Source organism: Grus americana, chromosome 11, assembly GCF_028858705.1.
Source record: "Grus americana isolate bGruAme1 chromosome 11, bGruAme1.mat, whole genome shotgun sequence".
NCBI classification, from domain to species: domain Eukaryota; kingdom Metazoa; phylum Chordata; class Aves; order Gruiformes; family Gruidae; genus Grus; species Grus americana.
In genome coordinates, this window is record NC_072862.1 from 20,031,598 (window position 1) to 20,057,787 (window position 26,190).

Here is a 26,190-nt window from a genome sequence, read left to right on the forward strand (position 1 = left end):
CAATCACAGCAGTCAAGAACAGAAGGACCAAGTGCTGCAGCTGAGTTCTCTTTTGGACCCTCTCTACCTCCTTCCACATTGCCTCCGCCTTGGCAGAAAAGCCCATCAGGTCTCCCAGGTTGCCCTGTCTTCCTCACAGAGGACACCTGCTCCCTCCTTTAGTGAATCGACTTTCACACTGCATTAAGGCCAATCAGGAAGGCACTTAACCACCCACCACCCGAGTACCTGCAGTTTGCCTGAAGAGCAGAGGGTTGTGCAAATGTGCACAGCCTCTCCACGGGATTTCCTTCACCCTTTGGTCACTGTTATTCTTTGGTTCAGCCTCGTAGCTCTCTGCCAACTTCCACGGAGCAGTTCAGCAGTCACTCTGCAACCAAATCTTGTCTCCTTCCTGCACAAGGAAGGTACATGCTGGTCTCCAGTAGGAGGGAAATCCTTTTGGATGACTGACTTTTCCCAGGCCCCTTGTTATTCTCCCGTTGAGCACATGTGGTTTTTTTGCTCTAAAGGGCACGTGATGGGTCTCAAGCCCTCGGGAACAGGTACTGCTCTGACTCTACTGAACTCGGTGGAGTAATTCCTTACCAGGTGTTTGCAATGTCTATTAAAAAGGATTTCTTGGCTTATATGGCAAGCAGGAAGCCTTCGGCTGGTATGGCAACAGTCATGTTGGGAAACAGGACCCGGGATCGGGCCATTGTACAGTGTGCATGAGTTCTAGCAAAGAGGCACTGGCCTGACCGTGGACAGCCAGGTGAGGACATGGCACAGGTGCAAGATGAGGCTAGGACACAGGTACGCCTTGTGGTGGTCCCAAACACAGCCACCAAGGGCGACGCTCCACAGCTGCTCCCCAGACCACCACCTCACCGGGAGGACCCACCGCCTGCTACAAGGGTTTCCCGCTCTTTCCGTGCGTGACGCGGCACCGCCCGGCGCCCTGTGCGCCACACCGACCCGCTCCGCCCCTCCTGCCGCCGCCCTGCCCGCCGCTCCTCCCTCGGCCGCGCGGCGGCGCCCCGGGGTGCCGGCGGATCGCCCAGCCCTCTCCCGCCCGGGGGGGGAAAGCGGCAGTGCTCATGGCGACGTGGCGGGGTGTCCTCGGCCTCCTCTGCCTGCTGCCGGCGGCCGGTGAGCGCGGGGTGGCGGTTGAGGGGCGGGGGGTGCTGCGAGCGGGGGCACCCTGGCCGCTAAGGAAGCTTGGCGGGCTTCGGCGACTCTTTCTGAGGCGGATTTTGGGGCTCCTCCAGGGCTGCGACCCCGGGGAGGCCCTGCCGAAGCCCCCGGAATTGGGGAGCCCCTGGCTTTGAGCAGAGAAACCCCTCAAGTCAGCCGCCCAGGCGGGGGTAGATGTGTCTTGCCCACCCCGGGGTGAGGACCGACGCTGGGGCCGGGGTGTGTGGTTTTGGGGCACTGCGTGCTCCTCCAAAACCACGCGCCCCGGCATCGGCCCTCAGCAGGCAGGAGATGCCTACACTTGAACAGCGTTTTTGGCATGAATCGAGTTCACTGAGAGAAAAGTTATGCTGAAAGTGAGGTAGGTTTGTATTGATACTGGTGTGCGTTGTTAGATGGCAGTAATTAGTGCCCCAGTAATGACTGCGTGGACCCACCCAATGAATATTGTCTACTGGTAAGCCTAAAATAAGACTATTGGGGGGGGAAATGTACCACAAAGTGGCTGCTGGTTGCTCTTGATGCATGCCATAAAAAACCTTCACCTTTTCACTACTGGCACAGTAAATTTTAGCCTTTTAGGGCAAGATAATATAAGTACTTAGGTGTTCAGTGATGCTATTGTAATGTATAAATTCATTTGATAATTGAATTCATACATGGCTATCGGATGCTAACATTGATAATAGGTGGTTTTTTTCAGCAGCCCTATCTGTAAGTACCTTGTTGTGCTTGAAGGATGGAGCCTGTGGTCTCCCCCAACTTTGTCATGTGATGACAAAAAGCGGATGTGATCATAGGACTTATCAGATGAAGTCTCAGAAAAGGAGAAGGGCTCTTGATATTGTATGCATCAGTGGCATCGCTTTATCTGATGGATCAAATTCTGCACAGAAGTGCAGGGAAGGTGAACGTGATCTTTAGTGGATATGCAAGAGGACATTTAACTTGGTCAGAGTAGTAAAGGATCGCACTTTGAGGGCTGAGCCTAAAGCATGGCTGAAATGGTCAGAGTTTAATCTGTAAGTACTTTGAAGGACGAGCACCAGAAAAAGGGTTCTTTAAGCTGGCTCACAGTGACGGTGCTACAGCAGTAACTATATGCAAGGTTGAAAGTTAGAAATTTTCTTATTGGAAGGGTTGGGGACTTTCAGTGGGAATAGTTTAGCAGCTCTGCTCTTTAGGTGGAAATCAATCAGTTTGTTAAAGGGTGTTTGTGGTGCTGATTGTGTGAAGTCATCAGGCTGCTGTTTTGCAGATTAGGATGAACCCCTCAGTAGCAAGTAGACCAAAACAGGAGGTCATTTCTCTCTCCCTCAGCCTCAGCCCTTGTGTTGTGGTGGGTTGAGTGTACGCCAGACCTCTCCTGAGATGATTCAATTCATTAACCTGGCAGAAAACCAACTGGGGGGAAAAAAGTCCCCCAAGCCCCTAGTTGATCTCCTGGTGAATTGAATCAGTTCAGCAGAGTCTCATGGGTGCCACAGCTGATGAAAGAAGAGAGGAACAAAGCAGAGGAGACAAATTCTTCTCTTTTGGTGTGCTTGGTCCTTGTCGGCTCAGCTCAGCCGCCTGAGAACTGGCCTAGACCTTTGGTTTCCGTTGTTATTTTATTGTGCTGCAATAGCGCAGTTGTGAGATGGAGGGAGCAATTTTGTTGGTTGACTTGTTTTGTTTGTAATTTCACAGGGTATTTTGGGTTCGGTATAGCTACCTGTAATTTCCTTATTGGTGATACAAGAAGGAGAGAGTTGTCAGGTGACGTTACATGTCTGCAGAGGAAAAATTTGGTGAAGCAGGCATGAGCATGTGTAAACATGTTAGTAGAGGTACTGGGGTATTGGTACAGAAGTTTGCCTTTGCTCGTGTTTAATGTACCTTCACATTTAACCCCTTAGAACTATTTTTTTTCTCTTTTTAATGTTGGCTGAAATATTCAGGTATGTCTTGGTGCCAGAGAGTCAAGACTGAGTTTTCAAATGGCAAAATCAGTTTAAATACTCCTTACTTTTCTCCTGAAGGAACATGATTTGTTGTCTTTGCCTCTCCTTGTTTGCTTTCTCTGAACAACTACACCTGAAGTAATTTGAGCTTCTCAGATGGAATGTGGTTTAGGGGCAAAATATCACAGTATGTGTTGATAATGTGATAAGAAGGAAAATGGGGAATAGAAACCAGCTGACTGCAGTATTTATCACTGAAAACTGAAATGATACTCTTGCTAAAGATTCTTCTTGGGAAATGCTTTTTGCTTAAGCTTTGAGAAATATTCTTATGGGACAGTTGGAAGCTTTTAATTTGCCATTCTTACATTGTAGTCATTCAGGCTTGAGAGGACAAAGAGAGAGAGAAAACAGCCAGCATGTGAAGGAATCTATCAGCCCAATGCGATGCTGAAAAGCATGGGATGTCCCCTGAGAAATCCATCCTAGTACATGAACATCTCCATTTCCTTACCATTGTAGCTGCTCCAGTTGATGCTTGCAGTGGGAAGATGCCACTTGACTGGTTTTAGCCCTGGAAATCTCTATTTTATGCCATGAATTAACAGGATTGGGATTTTCCATGAAGTAAACAAAGCAGCAGGTAGAAATGACCAAGTCATGTGGAAATCCAAATCTACAGTGAATGCAGTTGCATTGCATCTTCTGGATCAAGTCAAATATCTAGGAAAATCTAACATTTTCTTATAACTGATCTTAGGGCTTGTGTGGGATTCTTAATGTATCTGGCTAGTCACGTTGCTCTTTGAGTCTTTACAGTAATTTGGTAGCTACTAGCAGAGATAGTGAAGAGAGTATCACCAGACAAAGTATCTCATAAGTATACCTGCATGCAGGTTAGTCCTTTATGTATGTGTGAACAGTTGGGAAGAGCTACTTGACAAAGACGAGATACTTTGTGTGCAAGGAGTAAGTATTTGCCTTTGCTATACTCTAAAGGAAATAATTGGTTTGTAAGACCTAACTAATATACTTGAAACGTATTTAAATGTTAACCTAGGTGAGCTAACTATTGGATTTTAACTTTTTTCAGTTTTGGGTGAGGATTGTCGGGCATACATTGATTACAATGGCAAGGCACAACCCGCAAAATCCTGTCTCAACTTTTGCTGTGGAGATTGCACGCATCGATACTGTTGCTCTAATGTCATCTTAGAATTTGATGAACAACAACAACTTCAGTGTGATCTGCTTGATGGAAGGTACGAGGCAAACTGAATTTATACAGCAGGTTATAATTCTATCATCAAATAACAAAAATACACAGTCTAATGGTTAAAAACTTACAGAGGGACCTTTCAGCTCTATATCTGGCTCTATCGGGGATCTATGTTAGTGCATGTAACTTACCTGTAAAATGGGAACAATGAGGTAGACAAATTGATGCATGAACTAGTATGTGTCTTCTTGAGCATCTTCAAATATTTTTATCCTATTTAATTTTTCTTTGCAGGTGACAAAATCTCTCTCTCTTTGGTGTATGTTACTTTTCATAAGCATTTGAAACTTAGCTAGGTACTTGAATACGTTGTAAATTCCATTTTTGAGATGAGTTCTTTTACTACAGGACCTCTGACTCAAGCAATGTAAATTACATGCAGTTTTTTTCAGACCCTGATGATTACATTTCTTCTGGCCCCAGGTAAGCCATGCAAAGTCTCAGCTTTTAAAATTATATTTATTTAGAGGTTCTTCATTCTATAATCAGTACATGCTAATGGAATGTGAAAACAGAAATACTCATTTGTGTGTTGAGAATGCAGAGCACTCCAACTCCATGTACGTGTTGGAATATCTGAAGAAGTAGAGATGTGAGGAAGAGGTTAGATCGTGCTGTTCAGGCAATAATGATCGCTGTATGTAATAGTCCATATTCTTGCTACTGATTGGGAGGTTGTCCTCTAAAGCATTAGTAGCACGCTTGCTCTATGCCCTTCGATACTGACAGGCTCGGTCCATAGCAGCTTCGTAAGAGAAGCCACTTGTGTTTGAAGCGCCTCCGTGCGTTTTAGCATCCCTTGCACGGAGTTTTTATCAACATCTCTTGTTCTCTTCCACGCTCAGGCAGAATAAACGTTTAAGTCTGTGCGTTACAGTGGCGGTTACAAGAGTCCTGCTGTACAACGTGTCTATTTTTCGTAGCGTGGAAGACCTCGAGGAGAGGACAGGGGTTAATGCGTAGCTATGAGCGCGCGATACGCCCGCACCGGAAGGGGCGCGGGAGCCCCCGGCCGTGGTTGCGGCGCCCCTTAAGGGGGCGGGGCGAGCGGCGTGACGTGGGCGGGGCGGGGCCGGGCCGGGCGGCGGGCGCGGGGCGAGCGGCGGCGGCGAGCATGGGGTAAGCGGGCGCGGCGGGGCGGGAGGGGGCTCCGGGGGAGGCGGGGGTTCGCCGTGCCGCGCCCTGCAGTGCCGTGCCGCAGCGGCAAGCCCGGCTAGCCAGGGCAGGAGCGTTGCCCTCCGCCCCGGCAGCCGAGCAGCCCTTGTGCGCGGGCTCGGTAGCCTGCAGCGAGCGGGGCGGTGTAAACGGCATCGCCCCCGCCTCCCGGGAATGGCACGGTGCGGCGGATGCTCGGGGCCGCGCTCGTTCTCCGAGGTAGCTGAGTGGAGCACCCCACGTTGTATCACCTCTAGATAACATCGTTCTGCATCCTGTACGCGTTGGGAGGGAAGCCTCGCTAGAGGCACCTAATGGAGGTGCTGCCGTGGTATGCGCCGGTGCATCGATGTGTAAAGGAATGTCTTGGATCCTTGGTCTCTTTTGACCCAGTAGTCTTCCACAGGGAAAGGGTTGATGTAACAAATATTTTGGAGGAGGGATGCCCCTTCTTCTCTGTCAGGCTGGTGGAGCCTATCTTCAAATGCCTGGTTCGAGTTCAGCAGGTGTGAGCCTCGTCTTGCAATCAGTGTTCCCTCTTGATGCATTTTTATTTGAAAGATAGGGAAGACCCCCCTCCCCCCCATCTTTGGGGCTGCAGAGATATTGAATCTGCTGGAATAATAAAGGTTAAATATAAAGAATGTGATAAATACATTTTTTTTCCCATGTCAACAAGCATGGTTATTAAAAAGCACAGAAAATGAAAGAATGTAGTCTTTTAAAAAAACAAACAAAACAAAAACCTGCGAAATTGTTAAAGGAATGGTAACCGAGGCCCACAGTCCACAAAGGCGCATTTGTAAATGACAGAAGATGTCTAGGAAGTAGCAGATAAGTTGCTTTAATTATCTTTGTTTTCAGCTATGGAATGTCTACAAAGAGAATTCTTGATGTCTCGCCTTGAGAAAATGGGTCATTGGTGACTCTGTGTCAAGCTGCTTTGCTCCTTTTCCCTTCATTTTCTTTCCTTTTCCTACAGCTTGGAAAACATAATGTGTTGTGCAAAGGCCTAGACTTAACATCAAACTTACTTTCTGCTTAGGAAATTTTAATAGAAAGATGGTAATTATTCACAGAAATATCACCTTTGAAAAGCCACCCGGATGCGACTCCAGAGAAAACCACATCCCAGAACTTTCCAAAGTGACTAATGACTTTAGGTGTCTGATTTAGGGTGTTTCAACATCAGGAACTGAAGTGAGTAGGACTTCCTGTTACTGCAATCTGTTTCATTACAGACTTTGCTCAGGTTTTTGTGTGATGTGTGTTGGGGTTTTTGCGGGTTTTTTTTTTTTTGTACCAAGCAAGTATTGCTTCTGGAAGAGTTGTCCCTGGTTTCTGTCTGCAAGGCATACTCCGCTCTCTTGCTCCATGCCAATTTCTTTCTTTTAAAAGACAAATTTTGCATTGACTATGTTTATTTAATACTTTACTGTGTGGAGAGGAGGGCTGATGTCAGTTGAGATATTTCTTTGTATCTCCAGCAAGATGAGCATGGTCTTTAAAGTACTTATAACAGGAGAGGCAACAAAGGGCAACTTCCTTTAGTGTTCTGTTCTTTCTCATGAGTTGCAAATACTACCTTTGGCGTTGCCCTGCAAAAGGAGGAGGTGATGGTTTCCTGGCATTAAGGGTCAGAAAACGTTTACTTCCTCATTCTTGCATCCGGCTTAGCCCTAGATCAAGTTATCACTCTGGCACATTGCTCGTAAATCCTGGCTTTTTAACAGAATTTCACCTCACTAAGGGCTTGTCACAAACTGTGTGGACTTGGCGCTGGGCTGAGTGAGCTGGGGTGTCTCTTCTCCCTTCTGGGAAAATCTGCCACAGTTACGCTCAAATTCTACGGACAGTGTTAGGGAAGGGTTGGTGGTGGTATGTATGTTCTTCCTTGTCTTGGCTAGCTGAGGAGTTTTTAGTTTGCTTGTGCTTTTTTTTTTTTTTGCTGTGTTTTTTCTGAGGTCTTCTGCAGAAGTGCGAGCCTCAGTTTTTAGGTGTTTTCTTTTTATTAGTATCCTTTAATGTTAATATTTTTCAGTATTTAATATTGAGTATCAGGTGCTGTTGAGGCAGGGGTGCAAGGCTCTTTGAGCAACCCTATTAAGTGTAGTTCACAGTGCAAGCAGTTCAGATCCTGTAATCTTCTTTTGGACATTTTAAAGGCAATAAATTACATTCCTTTGGAGTGTCTTAATAATGTACTTTCAAGTACTTGAAAACACTTTGCTTCCCAGAACACTGCATTTGGATGTAAAACGTAAGCATTTTAGGAAAAGTATAAAAGTCAGCTTTAACTCAGATTCAGGCTTTTCCCATCGTTGATCAATCCTTAAAGCTTTTAGGTCAGAGCATAGGCATAGGTTTCATACCACTAAACTTGTTAAATTTGCCACCATTTTTCCTTGCATGCAAGATGACCGTTCATGATTTCTAGTTTCTGCTGCTAAGGAATGCATTGTGGCAAGGATTTACTACTGGAAGGTGTTTCTTTTTTTTTTTCTTTTTTTTTTTCCCCCTTTTAATTGGATTACTGAATTTTCCCCTGCTTTGCTCTGGTTTCAAAGGTGGATTGTGAGTAGTAAGGTTAACTTAGTTGTTTTTCCCCTTTCACTCTGCAGTACATTGCTTTAAGAAACTGCAAAAAGCAGAGCACTGATTCACTGGAAACGCAGTTGTCAAGCCTTGGTATGCCAATTTTCCAATAGGGACCCTTACTGGAAAAGGAAATTAGATGACTCACATCCACAATTCAACTAATTGTGAAGTATTTGAGTGTTTAAGGAGGTAGAGCAATTCAGAACATCTGTATGAGATACAGAAGAAAATAATGTAGTTGGGGCAGCTGATTGCAGTCTTTCTAAATGGAAACAAAACTTCAGATTGTCTTAGTACACAGTTAATTGGAGTCTGTTTCTGAATTAATTTCTGCCTTGAAGTTACAGCAGATTGTGTAATAGATACAGTAATGCTTGAGGCTGTTCATCCTTAGGTGATGAGAAGAGGGAAGCAGAATGAGAGTCTTCCTGGGAAGCCTCAGCCGACAGAGACAGGACAGCCTTGTTAGACTGGGGATGCGCTCATTTGGATTTTGTCATGGGCCGATCAATGTATTGCCTTGTGACTTGGTTCTCCATTTGTGAAATGGAGAAAATCCATGTCATTCTGCCTGCCTTTGCTTGAAATGTGGCATCTGCAATAGTCTGCTATGTGCATTAAGTTGGCAAAATCAGTACATTTCTAACCATGGAAGATGTGATTGCCCTAATTTGCTGCCTCTCAATTTAGATGTTTCTAAGCATATGCTTTCTCCATAGCCAAGGTAAAAAATACTGTGATGTTGAAATATATCCCACTTCTCCTTTTTTTCCCCATCACTATCGGGGACTTCAATTCACACTTTACATTGTATTTGGATGCTCCAACATTTGTAATAGGTTGCTAATGATAAGAAAATAAATTAGGAAGATTGTTCATTGGAAAAAACTTCTAGAAATGTAATCAGTCTCTAGTTAATGAGCAGAGGGTTTCTTTTACAGTACTGGTCCTCAATATTTTCTGTAATAAATGAGTTAAACTACATGCAGAGCCGGCTCTGTGAGGTTTGCATTCAGACAGGCTAATCTCACTAAGGAATGTAAGCTGCTTGTCTAGAAACAATTGAAATTTGGATTTGAAGCTATTTAAAAAAATGTTCTAGGTTTTTACCAGCCTGGAAAGTAAATATAAGCTTGCACAATTTGTAATTGTAACTTGCATTAGGGCATTTGGTTTTGTGGTCACTATATTCTCAGTGACAAGCTACTTAAACCTGACAAAGCAGTTGTGAGTTGCCATTAATGACTTCTTATCTGCCTGCTTCAGGCAGTGGGCTTAATGCTCCTGGAGGTTCATTTACTCTGGAACCAGGATGGAAGGAGAGATTGAAAAATGCTGTCCTGGCTCAAGAGGCAGATGTGCATGGTTGGGTTAGTGTGCTCTTCTAACTACAGAGGGCTGTTTCACAGCAAAAAGCAAGACAAGCTGGCCTAAACATGTGAACACACAGTAAGATTAATCACTTGGATTACGTTCAGGAGTTACTCTGAAAGCAGTAAGTTTTTAATGGACAGGTTGACTCTGGAGAGCATTTGTCAAAGCAGCCGCAGGCAGGGTAGCCCTCAGAGAAGGGTCCTAAGAAACAGAGAATTCTTCCTTAAAAACATGGTTAAAAGACCATGGTTGTTACTAAGTAGGGTCTATGAAAGTTTGAACATGTGGGTTCCAAAGGTAGCTCCAACTCTGCCATATAGTTCCATAACATAGCCATGGCCTAAGGTATGGCCATATGTCTTTGCGATAGATTGTGTTGTAGCTGTATTATGGGAGGAGGAGAATGTACTTAAATTGCCTAATCTTTTAAAACTGCAGTTGTAGTGTCTTCTGTGAAATGAACAGATTAGTTTAATTTCAGGAAACCTGCAATTGTGTGAAGACTATAAAACATTTTACACCATTCATTTTTAATGTCATAGTCCTCTCCAGGTTTGCTAGCGTAATCTCTGGCTCTCAATTCCACAGAGAGGTAAACTTCAAAACCTCTATTTTTTGAAGTTATGGAAGGAACCAGTGATAAATACCCTTTAAAAGGAGAAGTAATGGTTGGCCAGATCTGACTTCTACTGCAGAGGACACTGTTCTTATTTGTGCAATGATAGATTTTCCTTGATGATCCTCGTTGGGCTGGAAGAGTAATAGTTCTCATGAAGAAAGGGAGAGTGAAGCAGCCTGTCAGTTCATAGTGGTATAGGGTAATTAATTTACCTAATTTAAACTTTGCTCCTGCGAAACACAGTGTTTCTAACTTATATAAAAGTGATGATCTATGAGTAATGTGGGTAAAGAAAAAGTGTTTCATGTAAGAGCTGGGTTAGATGGTAAGCAAAGCTGGTAGGTGTAACCTAGTCTAAACTTCCTTTGATTGCATTTTCAGTGTGTTTGGCAAGTTATACACCATGTTGCAATTTGCTGGAAAATATATTATCTTTTTAAAAAAAATTTATTTACAATTTTAACACTTTAGCCAAGTTAGTTTCTAATTAGTTCCTTAAATCTGCTTTCTTGGATTAGTATGGTATTTGCAGTAACCAATTCACAGTGTTGCAGTTGTTTTTTATGTGGGGAAAATTTTCTGTGGTACATAATTTTTTTCAATTAAACCGGTTCTATTAATTCAGTTAACTATTTCAGAAAAATCCTTCCCATTGCCTTTATGTTGGTCTGAAATTTTAATTAGGGTGGGGGATAACATCCTGTATCATTGGACTGGGATCCTAATGGTAGGAGGGGAACTGACTCACTTTGTTTGCCTTAAATATCTGTGCCTGTAATCAATCTACATTCTCTTTTTGCCACTAAAGGAGCATTTTAATTTTATTTATTGTCTGTAGAAGCAAATGTCTTATATTGTGTTTAAGGACAGTTTTTATGCTGAGGGTCCAGTGGACTTGTCTGAAACTGTCTTGCAACCTGCCTGAAGCTGCAGTGTTAATTCTCACAGTGTTAATGAAAACTTTATTCCCTCTGAATGCAGCTCTGACTTCCCCTTTCTGTTATGTGCAAATTTTAAATATGCCAGTTACCTATAGCAATTATTATCAACTGTCTACAAAGTATACAATAGTAGACTTCCCAGGAAAATTATATTTTTAGTATGCAATACAAAGGGATTTATGTAAATAGACATATTTAGTACAAGTGAACTGTTTATAGACCAACAAGAGATGTTTGTATACATCTTCCATAATAACCTGTTGGGTCTGGATGTCGGATGTCTGAGTAAAACCACAAACTCCAGGAAGTTCCCTCCCTGTCGCTTTCTCTTATAGGCTGTTACTTGAAAAAATGGAGAAGTTAGTGTCCGTAAGAAATGTAGTAATTAACTTTACTTCCAGTAGGTCTTTGTGCATTAAATTAGTTTATTATTTTGGGCTTAGTGACCTGCATCAGCTTCTTATTTCAACAAATAGAAAAAGGACCCATTCAGTACATATTTAGCAAACTTTTTCTCAACACTCTTGCGTTCTCTTTTTCTGTAATGCTTTTGCAGTTTCAAGGCTTCTTGGCTTCCCATGGCCTTGTTGTTGTTGCTTTAGTATTGGTTCTCATGCCAGAGCTGGCCTGGCTGATGCTCAGGGTCACTGGGCTGTGCTCAGCTGCTGACTCTGGGGGATGTCGGTCAGGGCTGTTTAGACCGCAGGTAAGCGGAGGTGTCCCAGGGATTGTTTTGCGGGGGGCTCCCGCTGCAAACTTTCCTTCTTTTGAGGGTACCCAGGAAAAACTGTGGGCAGTTTTAGTGGGTTTCAGTGGGAGTCAATCTGTGTCCATGCTAGAGCAGTTTAGCAGTTTAGTTAGTGATGACTTGAGCTGGTGCCGCACCGATGGGTTAGCCAAAGTGAGATGAAACCATTTTCTTCACATTAAGGAACTGTGCATGGGCAGGACCCTAGGACGGATGCTCTCAATTGGTAACTTGGTCTTTCAGACAACTGTTAACACAACGCGGACATCACAGTTCCAGTCCATGCTTCACTGCATTCTGCAGCTTATAAGATGACTTCGCAGTTACTCAAACCTGCCAGTCTGAAATGATCAAGATTTCATAATTTTGAAACCATGCTATTCAGTCTGAGTTTTATGTTGCCTGTTTCCCACTGGCCCCTTGTTTCTTAGACACTTCTTGATCATGTAGAGACCTCATTTTGGGGGAGGTGGCCCCTGGGTAAAAATGACTGGAGCAGGCCGTGGTTAGCACTGACAATTAGTGTGATTGCACGTGGACTATGAGGCTTAACTCTCTGGTGTATATTTTGGTTGTCTGCATGTGCTGAAGCTCCTGTGGGCCAAAACCCAGCTGTGATAAAATAGGCTGATCAGTCTAGCAAGTGTTAAAGTCATGCTAATGTTTTCCTGTGAGTATTAACCTCAGGAGTTTGCTTTTTGTGTAATAGTAAATTTATTTTTTTGAGTCTCTAGCAAAATTGGTTCTTATGTTTTGAATCTTCGTGCTAAAATATTAAACTGAGGAGGTGTGGTGTTTGTAAAGCTGTAAAAACTAATCCCTCTGAAAGACCTTTGGGAAGTCATATTGCTTTATCTTTAAAAAAAAAAAAGTTTGTCCTTTATTTTCCTGCTAAGCTTTAGAGGCAGTATGTGGCATTGTATGGCCGTTGCTAAAATGTTGACTTACGAAAGCATTTCAGTCTGGGGACTTGTGTGGTCATGCCTATACCTGAGTCAGAGCAAGCCTGGACATTTAGGTTCTGACACATTTCTGGGATCTATGTCCTTTTCTGGAGCAGTAAAGAATATGTGTATACTCTTTTTTTTTAAGACTCTTAGGAATGGCCTAAATTATCTTCTGAAGTCTTTCCAGACCACCCTGTGTTACAGCCATAACTCACTATTTGTAAATGTTTGTTTTTAAAAGCAGCTGTGCTTTTGAAAATGACCCTGCCAACATGTTTCTTGTAGTATGGAACAAATCTTGAAATAGATTAAAACTTGCAAAATAAATAGGCTGCTTAAACTAATTTTTCAGAACTAAGCAGTCTCGTTATTGTTCATATGGATATTTTTTCTTTTTTAGACAAAAGTTGCAGTGTGTCCCACTGTCATGAATGCATAGACACGCAAAAACTTTCTTTACAGCAGGGCTTACAAAATGGTTTAAAAATACGTTACTGAGGTTGAAACTTGGATATTTTAAAAGGCCTTAAATACGCTCAAAGCATTTTACATTTTTTCCATTTGACAGTGTTTAAGGTTGAGATCTCCGATAGGAACAACAACTGCCTTGAGAATTAACTTCTACAAATAGTACTATTTGGATCCTGGATTTGATTCTCCCATTTAAATATGTCTGCTGCATCTCATTCAGTACGAAAAGGGGCAAACCAGGCACTAATCATGTAATGAACTGACACGTTTTGAATAATTAGAAAACTTTAAAGGTAAGGTGAGCCTGGGAGGTATGCTCATTACATGCAATTTAGTGCTTTCCGAAGGTGAGAGAACAGGGTTAGAAGTAGGGCAAGGAAGGAGAGAGGCAGTGGTAGGAAAAGGCAAGGAGTTGTCTCTTCATATTTATTTTCCCATGGATTTTATGAGAAGTTTCAGTTTATCATTGCTGCAGTAAAACTGCTGTTGGGTTTGGTTTTATTCTCAATTTTGTTTTCTATTAAATTATTGGCAGAAGTTAGCTTTCCTGTGAAGAGAAAGCAGCAGGAAATGACAGTGAATGAGCTCAAGCTGTTTATAACAGTGTGTGCTTTATTTAGAGACTATGGTATATATAATGTGGGAGTCTGGAAACCCATATTCAAACAGTGACGCCAGCAGAGCAATCTGATCTGGTGCTCTGGCCACCCTGACTTCTGCACTCTGACATTTGTTTGCAGAATGCAGGGGGTAAGGTGTGTTTTTTAGTTTGTTTTTTGTTTGAGTATTTTTGTTTTCTGCTTGGTTGACCATTCGGTGGAGGAATCTTTACGCTACAATCCCTCACGTCTACTCTTTTTAATTTATGTATAATGCTAACAGTTGGTAATTAAATTATCATTTAATGTGTGTATATTTTTTTCCAAATATTTTCAGAGTCCTTTTAGACAGATTCATCAAGTGAAAGCAACTAAATGAAGCAATAGTCTTGTTTAAGAAAGGAGTATAGGCTTTCTGGAGTCGCACACTGCAAGAGAGTCTCTATACAGTATCTGGAATATCTTGTCCCCTGAAGCTTAGATGGTTCACTGAGTAAAGTGCGCTGAGCACCGTTCTGGCCTCACTTGAGTAACATGTTCTATTACTGTTAGCCTTCCTGCACTTTTTTCAGTAGTTTTACTAGTGGGATATTACTGAAGGCTCAGGAAGAAGTGCTCAGGGCAGTATGCCTTGAGCAGTAAAAGGACAGACATTATTACAGTAAGGTAGTGCCTGACCATTCAGATATTCCGAAAGACTATTGCTAGTTTTGATTATCAATAGGAGTCATTAGGAAAAAAAAAAAGTGTTTCAAAGAGCTCCGGTGTTGAAAGAGGGTGTTGATGCTGCGAGTTGCAAGTTCATAGCACATACTGTTTTCTGTACGCATCCTGCTACCTTCTGCTGTTTCAAGACATTAGTCTACACAAGTCCAAGCACTGGCAGGAAAATCACGCTTCTGCTGTAAAGTAGGTGATAAAAATGCCTACAGTAATCCAGTTGTGTACACTCCTTAGAAAACTCTGGGAAGAACTAACTCTTGTCTGTTATTTCACTCATGGAGCTGCTTCTGCAGGCTTATAATTTTGGTCTGTAGTAATCACACAGTATTTCAGTGGGTAGAACTGAATCACAGTGCTTACACACACAAACACAAAACCGCACACCTGACACGCCTGTACTTTAAATATGCGTTGCCATTTAGCTCTTTAAAATGCAAAATGTCGTCATGCTGTGGCTGTGTCACTTTAGCAAAGACGCAATGATGAAACTGCACGGGGTGTGTCTAACAACTTAGTGAAAATAAGGATATGGTGAGTTTTTTCCCTGAGCTTTGTTTTTGTCACTTTCCTTATTAGAAATAGTAAATAGGCAATGAGAGATGTGCTGCAGTGAGCAGAGAACTTTATTACCAATAAGCAAATGTAGCCCATGCTTCAACCTGACCAGTGTTTATCTGTTGGTGGGCAGCTTGGCTGCAGGTGGGATTGTGCTGTTTTCTCTCTTGTCATATCAGAACTGAATTTGGTTGTGAAAGACAAAGGCTCTCTGCCAGTTTTCTGCTGTTCTAGTTTGTTTATGACGAGCAGTCATTTCTCCACTTTGTCTGTTTTCTCCTTTTCTTAGGTTTGCTTGACTTTGCCCAGCCTTTGCTAAAATTCAAAGAGGTTCATTGTCTGTAGAAGTGAAGAATTCTAGTTGTCTTTATCAGGCCTCATCTCTTTCCTTGACACAAGAATTTCTTTCCTTGGCATAGTTCACTAGCAAAAAAGTTTTTTCCTTCTTTACTGGGGAAAAAGCCAGAGGAATAACCTAGAAGACTCTCTTCCTTTGTTGCCTCCGCTGATGTTGCTTGGTAATAATTGTGTGTAATGGAAATGTTAACTTCCCTAGTGAAAGAGCTTTCTCAGGGTTGGCACAGAAGTGGGAACAATAGCAAGGAAAATGCTGTTGGCACTCCACAAGTAGCGGTAATTGTAGTTAACCTTTGTCGTCCTGCGGTTCCTAGAGGTGTCTGTAGTTTGTCTCACAGGCATTCATGCTGTTTCTTGTGAATGTTACAATCAAGATGGTTAAGTCTAATGAATGAATCCATTGTGCATACTTCTCTGTCTTCTCCAGTGTATATATGAATTTATATAATAACTGTCTAGTAAGGACCCTGTATAACTAGTCTGCATTCCACAAGTCACTCTTAAATCTAAACCATTTCCGCATACACAAGTATTCAGCTTGTGTTTTTGAACTAACTTGATGTATGTTTGTGTTGGCCTCATGGACACAAGGCAGACCGTGTTTCAGGATGTGGCATCATTGTGCGTGTTTATCCCCCCCACGTTGAAATTGCATTTGTATCTTCCTTTTTATACCAGGCTTGAAAGAAACGGGATTTTTGGATGGAGATGAGCTGGTTGTGAACTTACTGTGCTGAAGTGATGAAACTAATGCTCATGAGGATGAGGGGAGCACTTAACAGCGGCATGGTCAGGAATACATTTGCATGTGTGAGGCAGCATATGAAAAACATTCTGTAAAGGTGCAAATAAACGTGACAAAGCATGCATGCATCTTTACATTTTGCAGCTATGTTGCAATCGTCTGCTTTTCTGGCGGTGTTACTGATGTGACTTCAGGAGGCTGCCGCAGTTCCTGCTTCCTGTTTTACATGTAAATACTTGTACTGTGGATTGCCTACAGTCACTGCACCTTAGATTTAGCACTTGAGTAAATCCAGTGTTACATTTAGTACTTCACAAAACCAGTGCACGAGTTAGATACAGTTACAGTTAGACAAAATTGTTGCTCACATTCTTCAAAGAGATCTGACCCAAGTTTTTTCTTATAGCTGTTGCAGAAACAGAATAAAATTGATGGAACCTCTTTTTTTGGGGGGGGGGAATGCATTTTAGATTGAACCTGTTTTATTTGTCAATGCTTATGTTCAGTGTCCAGCTTACTGAGGGGTAAGTTGCTATAGAAGACTGAGGTGAAGTCTTACAAATTTGGGTTAGGGATAATAGTGTGCTTTGCTTTTTTTTTTTTGTCAGTGATTTAACCTTCTGGTGTCATGGATACTCAAAAACAATTTTCACATTTGATGGCTGTTTGGTAGCCAAGTGAAAATTGCTGGAGGTTCTGGAGATGTGTCATTTTGTTTAAAGCTGTTAACAGGAAACTGAGCAGGAAAAAAAAAACTAGAGGGTTCTGTAGCCAAAATCTCTACGAAGAAGCAAAACCAGGATGGATATAAAACCAGCTCTCTACTTGTTATTTTAGAGCTTGTTGTTCATTAAAACTGACTTCCTGCAATTGTTCTCAAAACTGATGCAGGGTGCATTTTGTAAAGAAATAAAAATGCTGGAGGCTTTGGCTTCTATGGAAGAAGGGCTTTATTGATATCAGACAGTAGGAAACAAACCATGTGAATTAACACTTAAAAGGGAATTGTCACTGTATATTTAATGCTTTACAGAGTCAGTTTTTCTTCCCTGTTTGGTACACAGAAGTTATTAACAGTCGTCTCCAGAACTGCCTCATCATTTGGTACTCATCACAGAGGTTAAAGCTGGTGTAATCTTTGGCCTTTCCGTACTAGGTTTGGTGGTTTAGGCAGTGTTTCTGTCTCCCATAATGTAGAGTAACATACTCCTTGTTGCAGTAAACTTGACAGAATTTCAGATCTTTTAAACCATGTGAAATGTGGCTTCTTTACCACTTCCAAGGAACCTGCCAAGACTCTGCAGTGTGGAGAAGTCTTGATATTGGGCCTTGGTGGTCTTAGGAATGTCCGAAGAACTTGTCACCTCCAAGTCTGGGGTGCTTCATTTCAGGCATGCCTACCTGTATCTTCAGAGCAGTCACGTAATGCTTCGAAAATTGGGTTGTCAGACTAGTGATTTTGAAGCTTTATCACTGTAACTTTTTGGAATACAAAAAGGGACACACAGTTGCACTAAAATAACAACAGTAAAATGAGAGAGACCAAAGACTCACGTTGGGCTCTTCTCGTGTTAGGAGTTGGTCAGCTTCTGCTGATTTAGCAGACCTGACCTCCCGTAGCACCGCATCTGACAGTTGTTTCTTATTCAAATGCATGAAGTAGTAAGAGTAACAAACTGGAGGAAGAGCAATGTGTTGGCTGCAGAAGGTTAGGTTAAAGGCTAATAAATCTGTGTGAAAGACTCTTACTACTTCTGGTGGTATCTTTCTTGCAGTTTTGGAACCCTTGTTGCGATTGGAGTTACTGTTTGTGCAGTGATTGTAATTACTATTATTCTGTGCCTCACCTGTTCATGTTGCTGCTTGTATAAAGCGTGTCGGCGACCACGGCGTAAGTACCTGTATATTTATTTTCTTTTTCACATCTTTGAACAAGACTTTTTCTTTTTCTCCTGGAAAATTGTGTTCCTATAAAAGGTGAAAATAATCTTGCCTTACCTCTCTGCTACAAAAGTTACAATACCTAAACATTAAAAATAAGCATTTAAGCTGCTTCAGAATGTAAAGTTGCAGAGATGTTTTGGAATATTTTCTAAGCATTTAGTTCTTCCCCCCCCCCCCCCATGCATGGATTTTGAGGGGGGGGGGATGACAACACACTGTTTAGGTAAGTGGGGGATAAAATGAAATTTTAAAATTTTCCCAATCTCTTAAAAATATACCTGAAAAATACACCAAAGGCCCAGGACTGCAAATGTGCAGTCTTGAGCAAAGTCTATAATTGTAGCATAAAGAGGGAAGAGATCTTAAAAACAAATTATTGCAGCTTATTAGAAAGTAAGAGAGATGAACCAATGATCCAATGTCAGGTCCTACAAAAATCAATGACAATGTGCATTTGTCTTTCTAACTGTTATTTAGAGGAAGATGTACTAACACATGGGTGTATTAGTGTGTAGACAACACGCAAAAGGAAACTCATTTGGGCAATCATGGTAGGAAGCCCCTTACCTTTAATAAAGGAGATCTTTATCACCTTAATCCTTAAAAGCAGATCACATTTAGAACCGAGCAGGCTTTTCCAGTTTCATGCCAAATGATAGATAACTTGGCTGCAGGATTGAGTTCCTGGTTTTTGAAGAGTCCAGGAAAAAAATTCTCTGCTCTTTGTGATTGAGAAACAAGGAGATAAGTTGGCTGCTGTCCCAGTACGTGAAGGCTCTCATTACCACTGAGATCAATGGAAGGACATTTAGAGGCACACGTTTCTAAATCTTTCGTGGAACTTCAGAAATGAAATTACCTAGATTTTGAAGTGAGAAATTGATCTTGAGAGAATGTTTGTTACATTACTGTTGTTGGCTGTCTCAGGTGATCTCCTAGGACCACCAGCACTAACCATGTTCCTTCTGTTTGTTTGTAGCTGTTGTGACCGCCACTACTTCCACTACGGTGGTTCATGCTCCCTATCCCCAACAGGGAGTGCCACCCAACTACCCAGTAGCCCCATATCAAGGTTATCAGCCTGTGGCTATCCAGCCCCAACCGGGAATGCCGGTAGCACCATACCCTGCTCAGTATCCTCCCCCTTACCCCATGCAGCCATCGGGACCCCCAGCTTATCATGAAACGGTGGCAGGTAAGGCAGAGCTGAGTATTTCTTCATCTCTTAGATAGAGACAGTTGTGTTGGAGCCAATCTTGTATTATTTACATTTATTGTTTTCTATGACTTTGTTAATGTAAATGTAAACAAATCATGTAAAACTCAAGTGATGGTGTAGTTCACCCTTGCTGAAGTTTCCCCATCACCATTTCTGTGTTAAGCATTGCGGGACGAGGTGTAGCTGGAGCTCTATTGGCAAAGTTTGGTGGTATGTGGGACTATCAGTGGATCTAGCAGAATGTTTTACTAATTCAGTTGAAATTTCATATTAAAATCGAAGTCCAGTTAACATATGTATAGTAGTTGGGTGTTTCTACATACTCTTTCTAATCTAATACTTGCTAGATGTTTTAATCTATATGCAGATGGCATTTTTTAGTAGTTCATTGTTATGTTTATAGAATAACAAGTCTCTGACCAACTTCAGACAAGTTTGATGACTAGCAGTTAGAATTATTGGAATCTTTTTCTTTTCCTTCTGCTTTCCTTCTTTCACAGCATTGTTTTCATGCAGCTTTATTGTTGCTATTACTAATTCCCAATTCCAGTAATAGCTGTTCTCTGAACAACTGGCTCCTGGCTGTTCAGAGAGGCTAAAGCTAGGCTGTTCTCTGTCCTAGGATCTTCAAGCCCTCTTACAAACTACACTGTTCATCCTTCTAAGTAACAAGCAAAGAATAGTCTTGAACAGAAGATAATGCCCTTAGAAAGTAACTCTTTCATGACAACTCAAATGTAAAATGTCCGTTCATAGTCTTAAGCATTTGTAAACCAGTTAGAAATTGTGCATTAACAATGCGTAAACCAGTCCCACATGTAAAAACACTGACTTGGCAGACCTGTTGACTTTATCTTTCTGTTGTAAAATTCTGAAGAGCCTGTGGGGTTTATGGGATTTACCCCGAAGTGCTTTGGCCTCATCTTTATCATGTGAGGGAGTCAATAAACCAGTCATTTTGCTTCTCCTGCTCTCTAGTTTCTCAAAATATTGCTGGTTTGTTAGTTCTTAAAAATTTATTCTTTTTCTGGGAAAATCTCAAAGCGTTTTCCATGTTGCCAGCTGAGAATGCCTCAGAATGAGAGCTCTTTCCTTTATTTCCCTTGTCTGTTAACCAAGGGGCAGTCTCTTAATTAGGTCACATGCAAGGGAGAGGTGACCTGCCCTGTCACACAGGAGCCAAACCCACTCACTTTACAAGATCAGCAAAAGATAGCCACACTTACACGTTCCAGGGATCTGATCAGGTGCTGTGTTATTTGGACTAACTTGTGCTATTTGACAGACCTGAAAATGAAGGTGCCACTTGAGAGCAGCTTGTCTCAGAATATGAGAAAATAAGATTACCTTCTGAGTGATATACATCTAGTATAGAAGTTAAACTCTTTAACGCACTCAGTAGTAGTGGGATGCTTTTTTCCCTTTTAATTTTTTTAATTAAACTCTGTGATGTTTACCAGAAAAGCATTTTCCCTGAAGGAATCCCAAGATGCTTTCTGTAGACCTTTTTCTTTTGCCCAGTGGTTTATTTTCACTTCTCGGCATAATATGAGGTATATCCTGTTGTTTCTGCATCTCTGACTTCCACTGGCTGTTGCTTTGGACCAGATTGGTTCCTTTTTTTTTTTTCTTTTTGACTATGGGGGGTTTTTTCCCTGAAGGGTAACCATGTGCTTGTGGCTGCCATAATTCACATGCACACTTGAGCATCACATAAAAAAAAAAAAACAACCCACAAGAACAAAGGTTTTTGTGATCTTACTTTTGAAATGTGGATGCTTTATGAGTTAGCACAAACTGTTCTCAAGTCCAATTAAGATGCTAGATAAGTTGAACCTCTTAACCGTGTGCTCAAAACAGAAGTTGCCATTATATATGTAGAATTTGGAATGTAAATTTTACAAATCTGTTTTTCCTTGTGTTTTGCTTTTGCAGCTGGTGCTGGAGCACCTTACCCAGTCAGCCAGCCCCCTTACAACCCTGCTTATGTGGATCCTCAGAAGCCCACCTATTGAAAAGATCTTCTACTATGCTTCTGCATACAAAACTTTTTAAAGTATAATTTGTGCTGTTTACACTGTGCAACTGTAATATATTTTTCTGGAAGACGGTAATCTTTTGTCTAAGTAAAGTGAAAGTTAAATCAGTATCTTTTATTTTTAAATGCTTCAAGTACGAGGAAGGAGTATTTTTCTTGCAGAAGTTAATTTATACCTCAAGCAAATACAAAAAGAGATATTGTTCTATATACAATGAGAAAAGCATGAAGAAGGAGTACTTCAGAAATAAGAACCACAATAACATTTGCCGTGCAATAATTTTGAAAGGAGTGGTCTAATATGAGCATTATCAAACACCCAAAACTGTAGCAATCTTTTGCACAGTATTAAAACATAAAAACTTAATCTAAAAAACTACCTGATACATGTTATGTATGTTCTGCCTGTTTTGAAGCTACTATTGTTAGGTAAGCTACAATGTAATACATTTCATTTACCATTCAAAAGGGAATTTTCCGATTTTTGAAACATATTTGCCTTCAGTAAGGGGTAGCAAACCATGTTTAATTGTTTTTGGACCAGTTGTATTCTTCTGTGCTGAATAGCATGAGTTGATAATTTCCTTATTTTCTTTACCAATTTTAAGGCTTAAACTATGCCTTCATTGGGTGTTTTCTCAGGCCATTTTAATTTATAGCTAAAAATTAACAACAAAACCAAACTCTCTGCCACTTAGTAGGACAAATAGATCAAAAGCTGAAAATATGAGAATTCTTTATAAAAATTATTGGGCAAGTATTTGTTGTCCCAAGTATTATTGGACAAGTTTACTTATATGTTGTTTGTAAGAAATTCATATGAGTTTGTAAGAAAAAAATAGCACCTTAGTCATATGTTAAGCATCAGTACCTGCCAGTGTTCAGTCCTGCCTCAATATAGGGAAGGAATTTATTTTACAGGAGAGATGGGATGTCAGAAATAGTTTGGGGTTTTTAAATGCTTAGGGTTTGTCACTGTCTGTCTCTAGTGGGAACTGTAGATGGCAGGAACCTAGGGATGATAGATCTTTATAAACTCAGTCTGCATTTGAATTATAATATGCGGAGGGGGGATAAGAAATCGCAGCCCAATACACAGATTAAACCTCTCTTTTGTCTTCAACATTCCCATAAAGCTGAGCGAAGAATGAGAAGTCAGGAAAAGGAAGAGTGGTAGGATTTGGTCACAGCGAGGTAATGTATTTTCAAGAAGGTAGTGCTTGCAGTCATGAAAAGTCTTGAGATATCCTCGTGACTTACTGGTGTTTGCAAGGCTTTTGGCTCTATACACCTTATTGATCAAACGAATCATGATTTTTTTTTTTTTGGTGTCCTCTACAATTCTATCTCTTCTAGCATTGAAATACAATTTGTTATTCCTCAGTAGAGCTATCTAGTCTGTATGTGTCACTGTGACATAATTAGTGAAATAATTTTCACATATATCATATACTGATTTTACTTTTTTAGAGAGACCATTAAGCAATTTGTCCTGCGACTCTACATTTTTGGGGTGTAGTACTGTTTGAAAAACATTAATGGTGGCATTGTTTTACCTCATGGTGGATGGAAACTGCTGCTGTCAAAGGCAGCCTTATTTCTCTTCCTGATTTCTGAGTCTATTTCTAGGTTATTCCAATTCTTTTTTCAAGAAAGTCTGAAGGGCATTTCAGAAGCAGCTTGTAGAAAGTTTTTAGCACTGGGATTCATGACAACCTGTGCCCCTCCGTTACACCTCTCTGAGTGTTGTAGTTAATAATAGCATTAAATGGTGCCAAGAGGCACGCGGAGAGCTTGCGTGCCCTGTATCTGTGTGTTCCTCCTCTTTCCTGCCTTGTAAGCTGAGGAATTGGGCAATGCTTCATTATACTGTTAAGAGTTATGTGAGAACAACCACAAATGGACAGTGTCTCTTGTGTGGAGGATGAAGTGTTTCCCTAGAAATCTGAAATTTTTATGTGCGGGAGGGCATTGAATAACTGCAGAAATAATTCCCTTGCTATAGATCCTACCCCTGTGTGTTTCTTCATATAGAAGGAGGGCAGAGACTATTCCGGGACCTTTGTTAGCCAGCTGCACGGATGGAGTGTGGCCGGTGAGATGCAGCCAGCGAGCACAGCTGCCGCGCAGCTCTCGGAGCACAGGTATAGTGTTCTAGTGTTGGGCTTCACAAGGTTGCGGCAGTGTTAGTAGGGTTACGTTTTGGTTAGGAAAGGAAAATCTGCAATTTCAGAAGTCGGCTCAGGCATCTGCCATCATCCCTGAGGAAAAGACTGTAGGAAATGAAAGTGACAACAGTAACAGAGGTCCCCAAATCTGGAGTTTTGGTGTAATGTTGTACAAACCAGATAAATTGCCCTGAGCACCACTGTATGTGGAGATGAGGGATAGGGTTAAGGAGCCTGAATTTACACCTTGCCTTCAGCGAACGTATGCTAATGATAACTATACACAAGTGAAGAGAGGAATCGTTAATGCACAAGGAACTACTTTAGTAGTAGTGTTACAAAACTCGTTGAAAGAAGAGAAAATGGTCCACTTCATAATTAGAGCACTTAATCAAATTGTTTCTTATTGTTAGTGTAATCATCATTAACAATAAGGCATAGGACCAAATTTTATGTAGTTGTTGCCATGCAACCCGTTGAAACTTGTTTTCATATAGTTAAGAGAATGGGATGGTTATAGAAAAGATGGAGAAATGTATCCATAAACTGCTGATGTGTCAGTCCAAGTAGCCGTTGCCTTCATGTCAAACTGGTGATCCACAGTGCCGTAGGGGAGGGGGAATGGAATTAAAATTTTAAACATTGGAAGAGTATATGTTATTTCTTTTTAATTCTGTAAGTGCCTTTGTTTCAGAAATGTTTTGTGAAATTAAATACAGTAGAATATTCTGTTGTACTGAACTTACTAGATAATCACTGTTGATTTTATTACATACTCTAACCTAGCTTTGTATGTTGTTTGTAGTTTAAATGTGAGTATTCAAAGAAATGGCATAAACTCTATGCACCTTTGTAATAAATGCAGTGTTTGAAGTATATTCTATCAATTTTGTTTTCTTAGCCTCATTTTGAGTATTATTTAGGAGTGTCTGCAAAGCTACATTTTACTTCACTGTATTTGTCAGCTAGTGTTACCAAGTGTACCTTAAGTCACCTTGTGTCATGAATATCACTTTTGGTAGTGGAGAACAAAGCCTAATCAAAACCACAGGTTACAACGTAAAGCAAAGGCAATATATAAGCTCTTGAATGATACTCTGGCAGTATGCTTCAAAGCTAATCTAAAAGGATTGCTTCTAAGGCCTTGTCTAGCCCAAGGAGTAAATTAAGTGTATGAAGTTTGTATGCGTTAGCTAACAAATCCCAAGACATTTGAAAAGTCTAGTGCAGACAAGATGGCAGACTTCAAAGAAGTCTATGATTTGATTAAAGTTTATTATCTTCTTAACATATATTTTGACTTGTGTGTTGGATATCATGCCTCATTTATCAACTTGACCAATGTGTTGTAAGTGATGCTTTCTACTCTGTGTGAAAACATATTTGCTGATGTTTTTGTGTACTTTCAATAGTTTTGAAAAAAATGCTTTTGAAAGGTTGTATTCATGCCCCTGACTCATTAGTCTTTCACTTGAAAATATTTTCTTTTAGCAGGTCAAGAATGCTTTTTTTTAAGACACCAAGTAGTACTGAATTGGTTGAGGGTGTTCAGTATATAATCATTATTACCTTGAATTGCCAACTAAGTTTCCAATGTAGGATTTAAAGGAGGGGAGGAACACATCCCCCCCACTGCCCCTGAGTTGTTTAGTTGTTTATCATGGAATAATCAGGTAGTTTGGTAATGTTACTTCTGGAATTTGTTGAAGTTTCAGCTTCAGGCTGATAATGTATTGCAGGTGAAATGTAGATCATTTCACTTCCAACTTTATTTCCCATTTTCTCAACAGAATTTCTATTAGTTAATTGGGCACAGCAGACAAAATGTATGCTCCTAAAAACCTAAGTCTAGAAAACAAATATAATTAATGTTTGGGCTAGAAATTATACCAGGAAATTGCAGAGTTATTTCTGATGTTTTTGTTGCTACTACTTTTTAGTTCATCTATATTTCTTTTCCCATGACTTTTTAGCAGGTGTATCTGTGCAACATGGCTGAATGTGTGATGTGCAGAGAAGCCTCCTTCTGTTCAGAGAAAATCTCTGTGCCTTCCCCTCTCTCTGTGCACAGATCTGAGGAACAGGAGCTAGTGTTTTGTTTAAAACCTTCAGATTTCCTTTAACGACCACATAGGTTTTCAAAGGTACCTTCACCCTCTAAAATTGCAGCAAATTCTTGTGTAGGAGAACAAACTGCTGAACTAAAAAATCGAGAGCCTGGTGTTAGGTGGGGAATACTGCTGGTTATGTTTTCGTAATTATTAATCAGCAGTTGTTTATGGTAGTGTGAATTTTGCCAGAACAGAACTTGGCGTGCATCTTAAAACCCATGGCAGGGTTGCATGGAGGAGCTGGATGCAAAGGAGGAAAAAACCTTTAGCACTTATTGCCAAACAAGCAATTCTCTCTCTCTTTTTTTTTTTTTTTGTTTTGTTCCAAGCATGGAAAGCTAGTATCATATCTAGGCATGTATGATAACTTGCCAGGTTTGCTTTAGCCAGTGTTTGGGGCCTATTTTTTCCCCTCTGGTTACTTTTTGACCTGATCTACTTGTTAGTATAGCCCGCATCACAGGAACCTGGTCAGAT

The 26,190-nt window shown here is 41.1% G+C and overlaps 1 protein-coding gene across 4 annotated transcripts; it reads left to right on the forward strand.

Moving 5' to 3' along the window:
* The first annotated feature begins 1,016 nt into the window (after positions 1-1,016).
* On the forward strand, positions 1,017-24,480 carry SHISA5 (shisa family member 5). 4 transcript variants are annotated; one of them, XM_054838432.1, is made up of 6 exons: positions 1,017-1,134; positions 4,216-4,384; positions 4,750-4,824; positions 18,009-18,124; positions 19,157-19,372; positions 21,332-24,480. In XM_054838432.1, the coding sequence occupies exons 1-6, from the start codon at positions 1,083-1,085 to the stop codon at positions 21,409-21,411; spliced, it is 708 nt and encodes a 235-aa protein (XP_054694407.1). In that variant the 5' UTR covers positions 1,017-1,082; the 3' UTR covers positions 21,412-24,480. The 4 variants fall into 4 exon arrangements, with proteins under 4 accessions (XP_054694407.1, XP_054694408.1, XP_054694411.1 ...); XM_054838433.1 differs by lacking the exon at positions 4,750-4,824; XM_054838436.1 differs by lacking the exon at positions 1,017-1,134 and having other exon boundaries at positions 4,221-4,384; positions 4,794-4,824.
* The last annotated feature ends 1,710 nt before the right edge of the window (positions 24,481-26,190 follow it).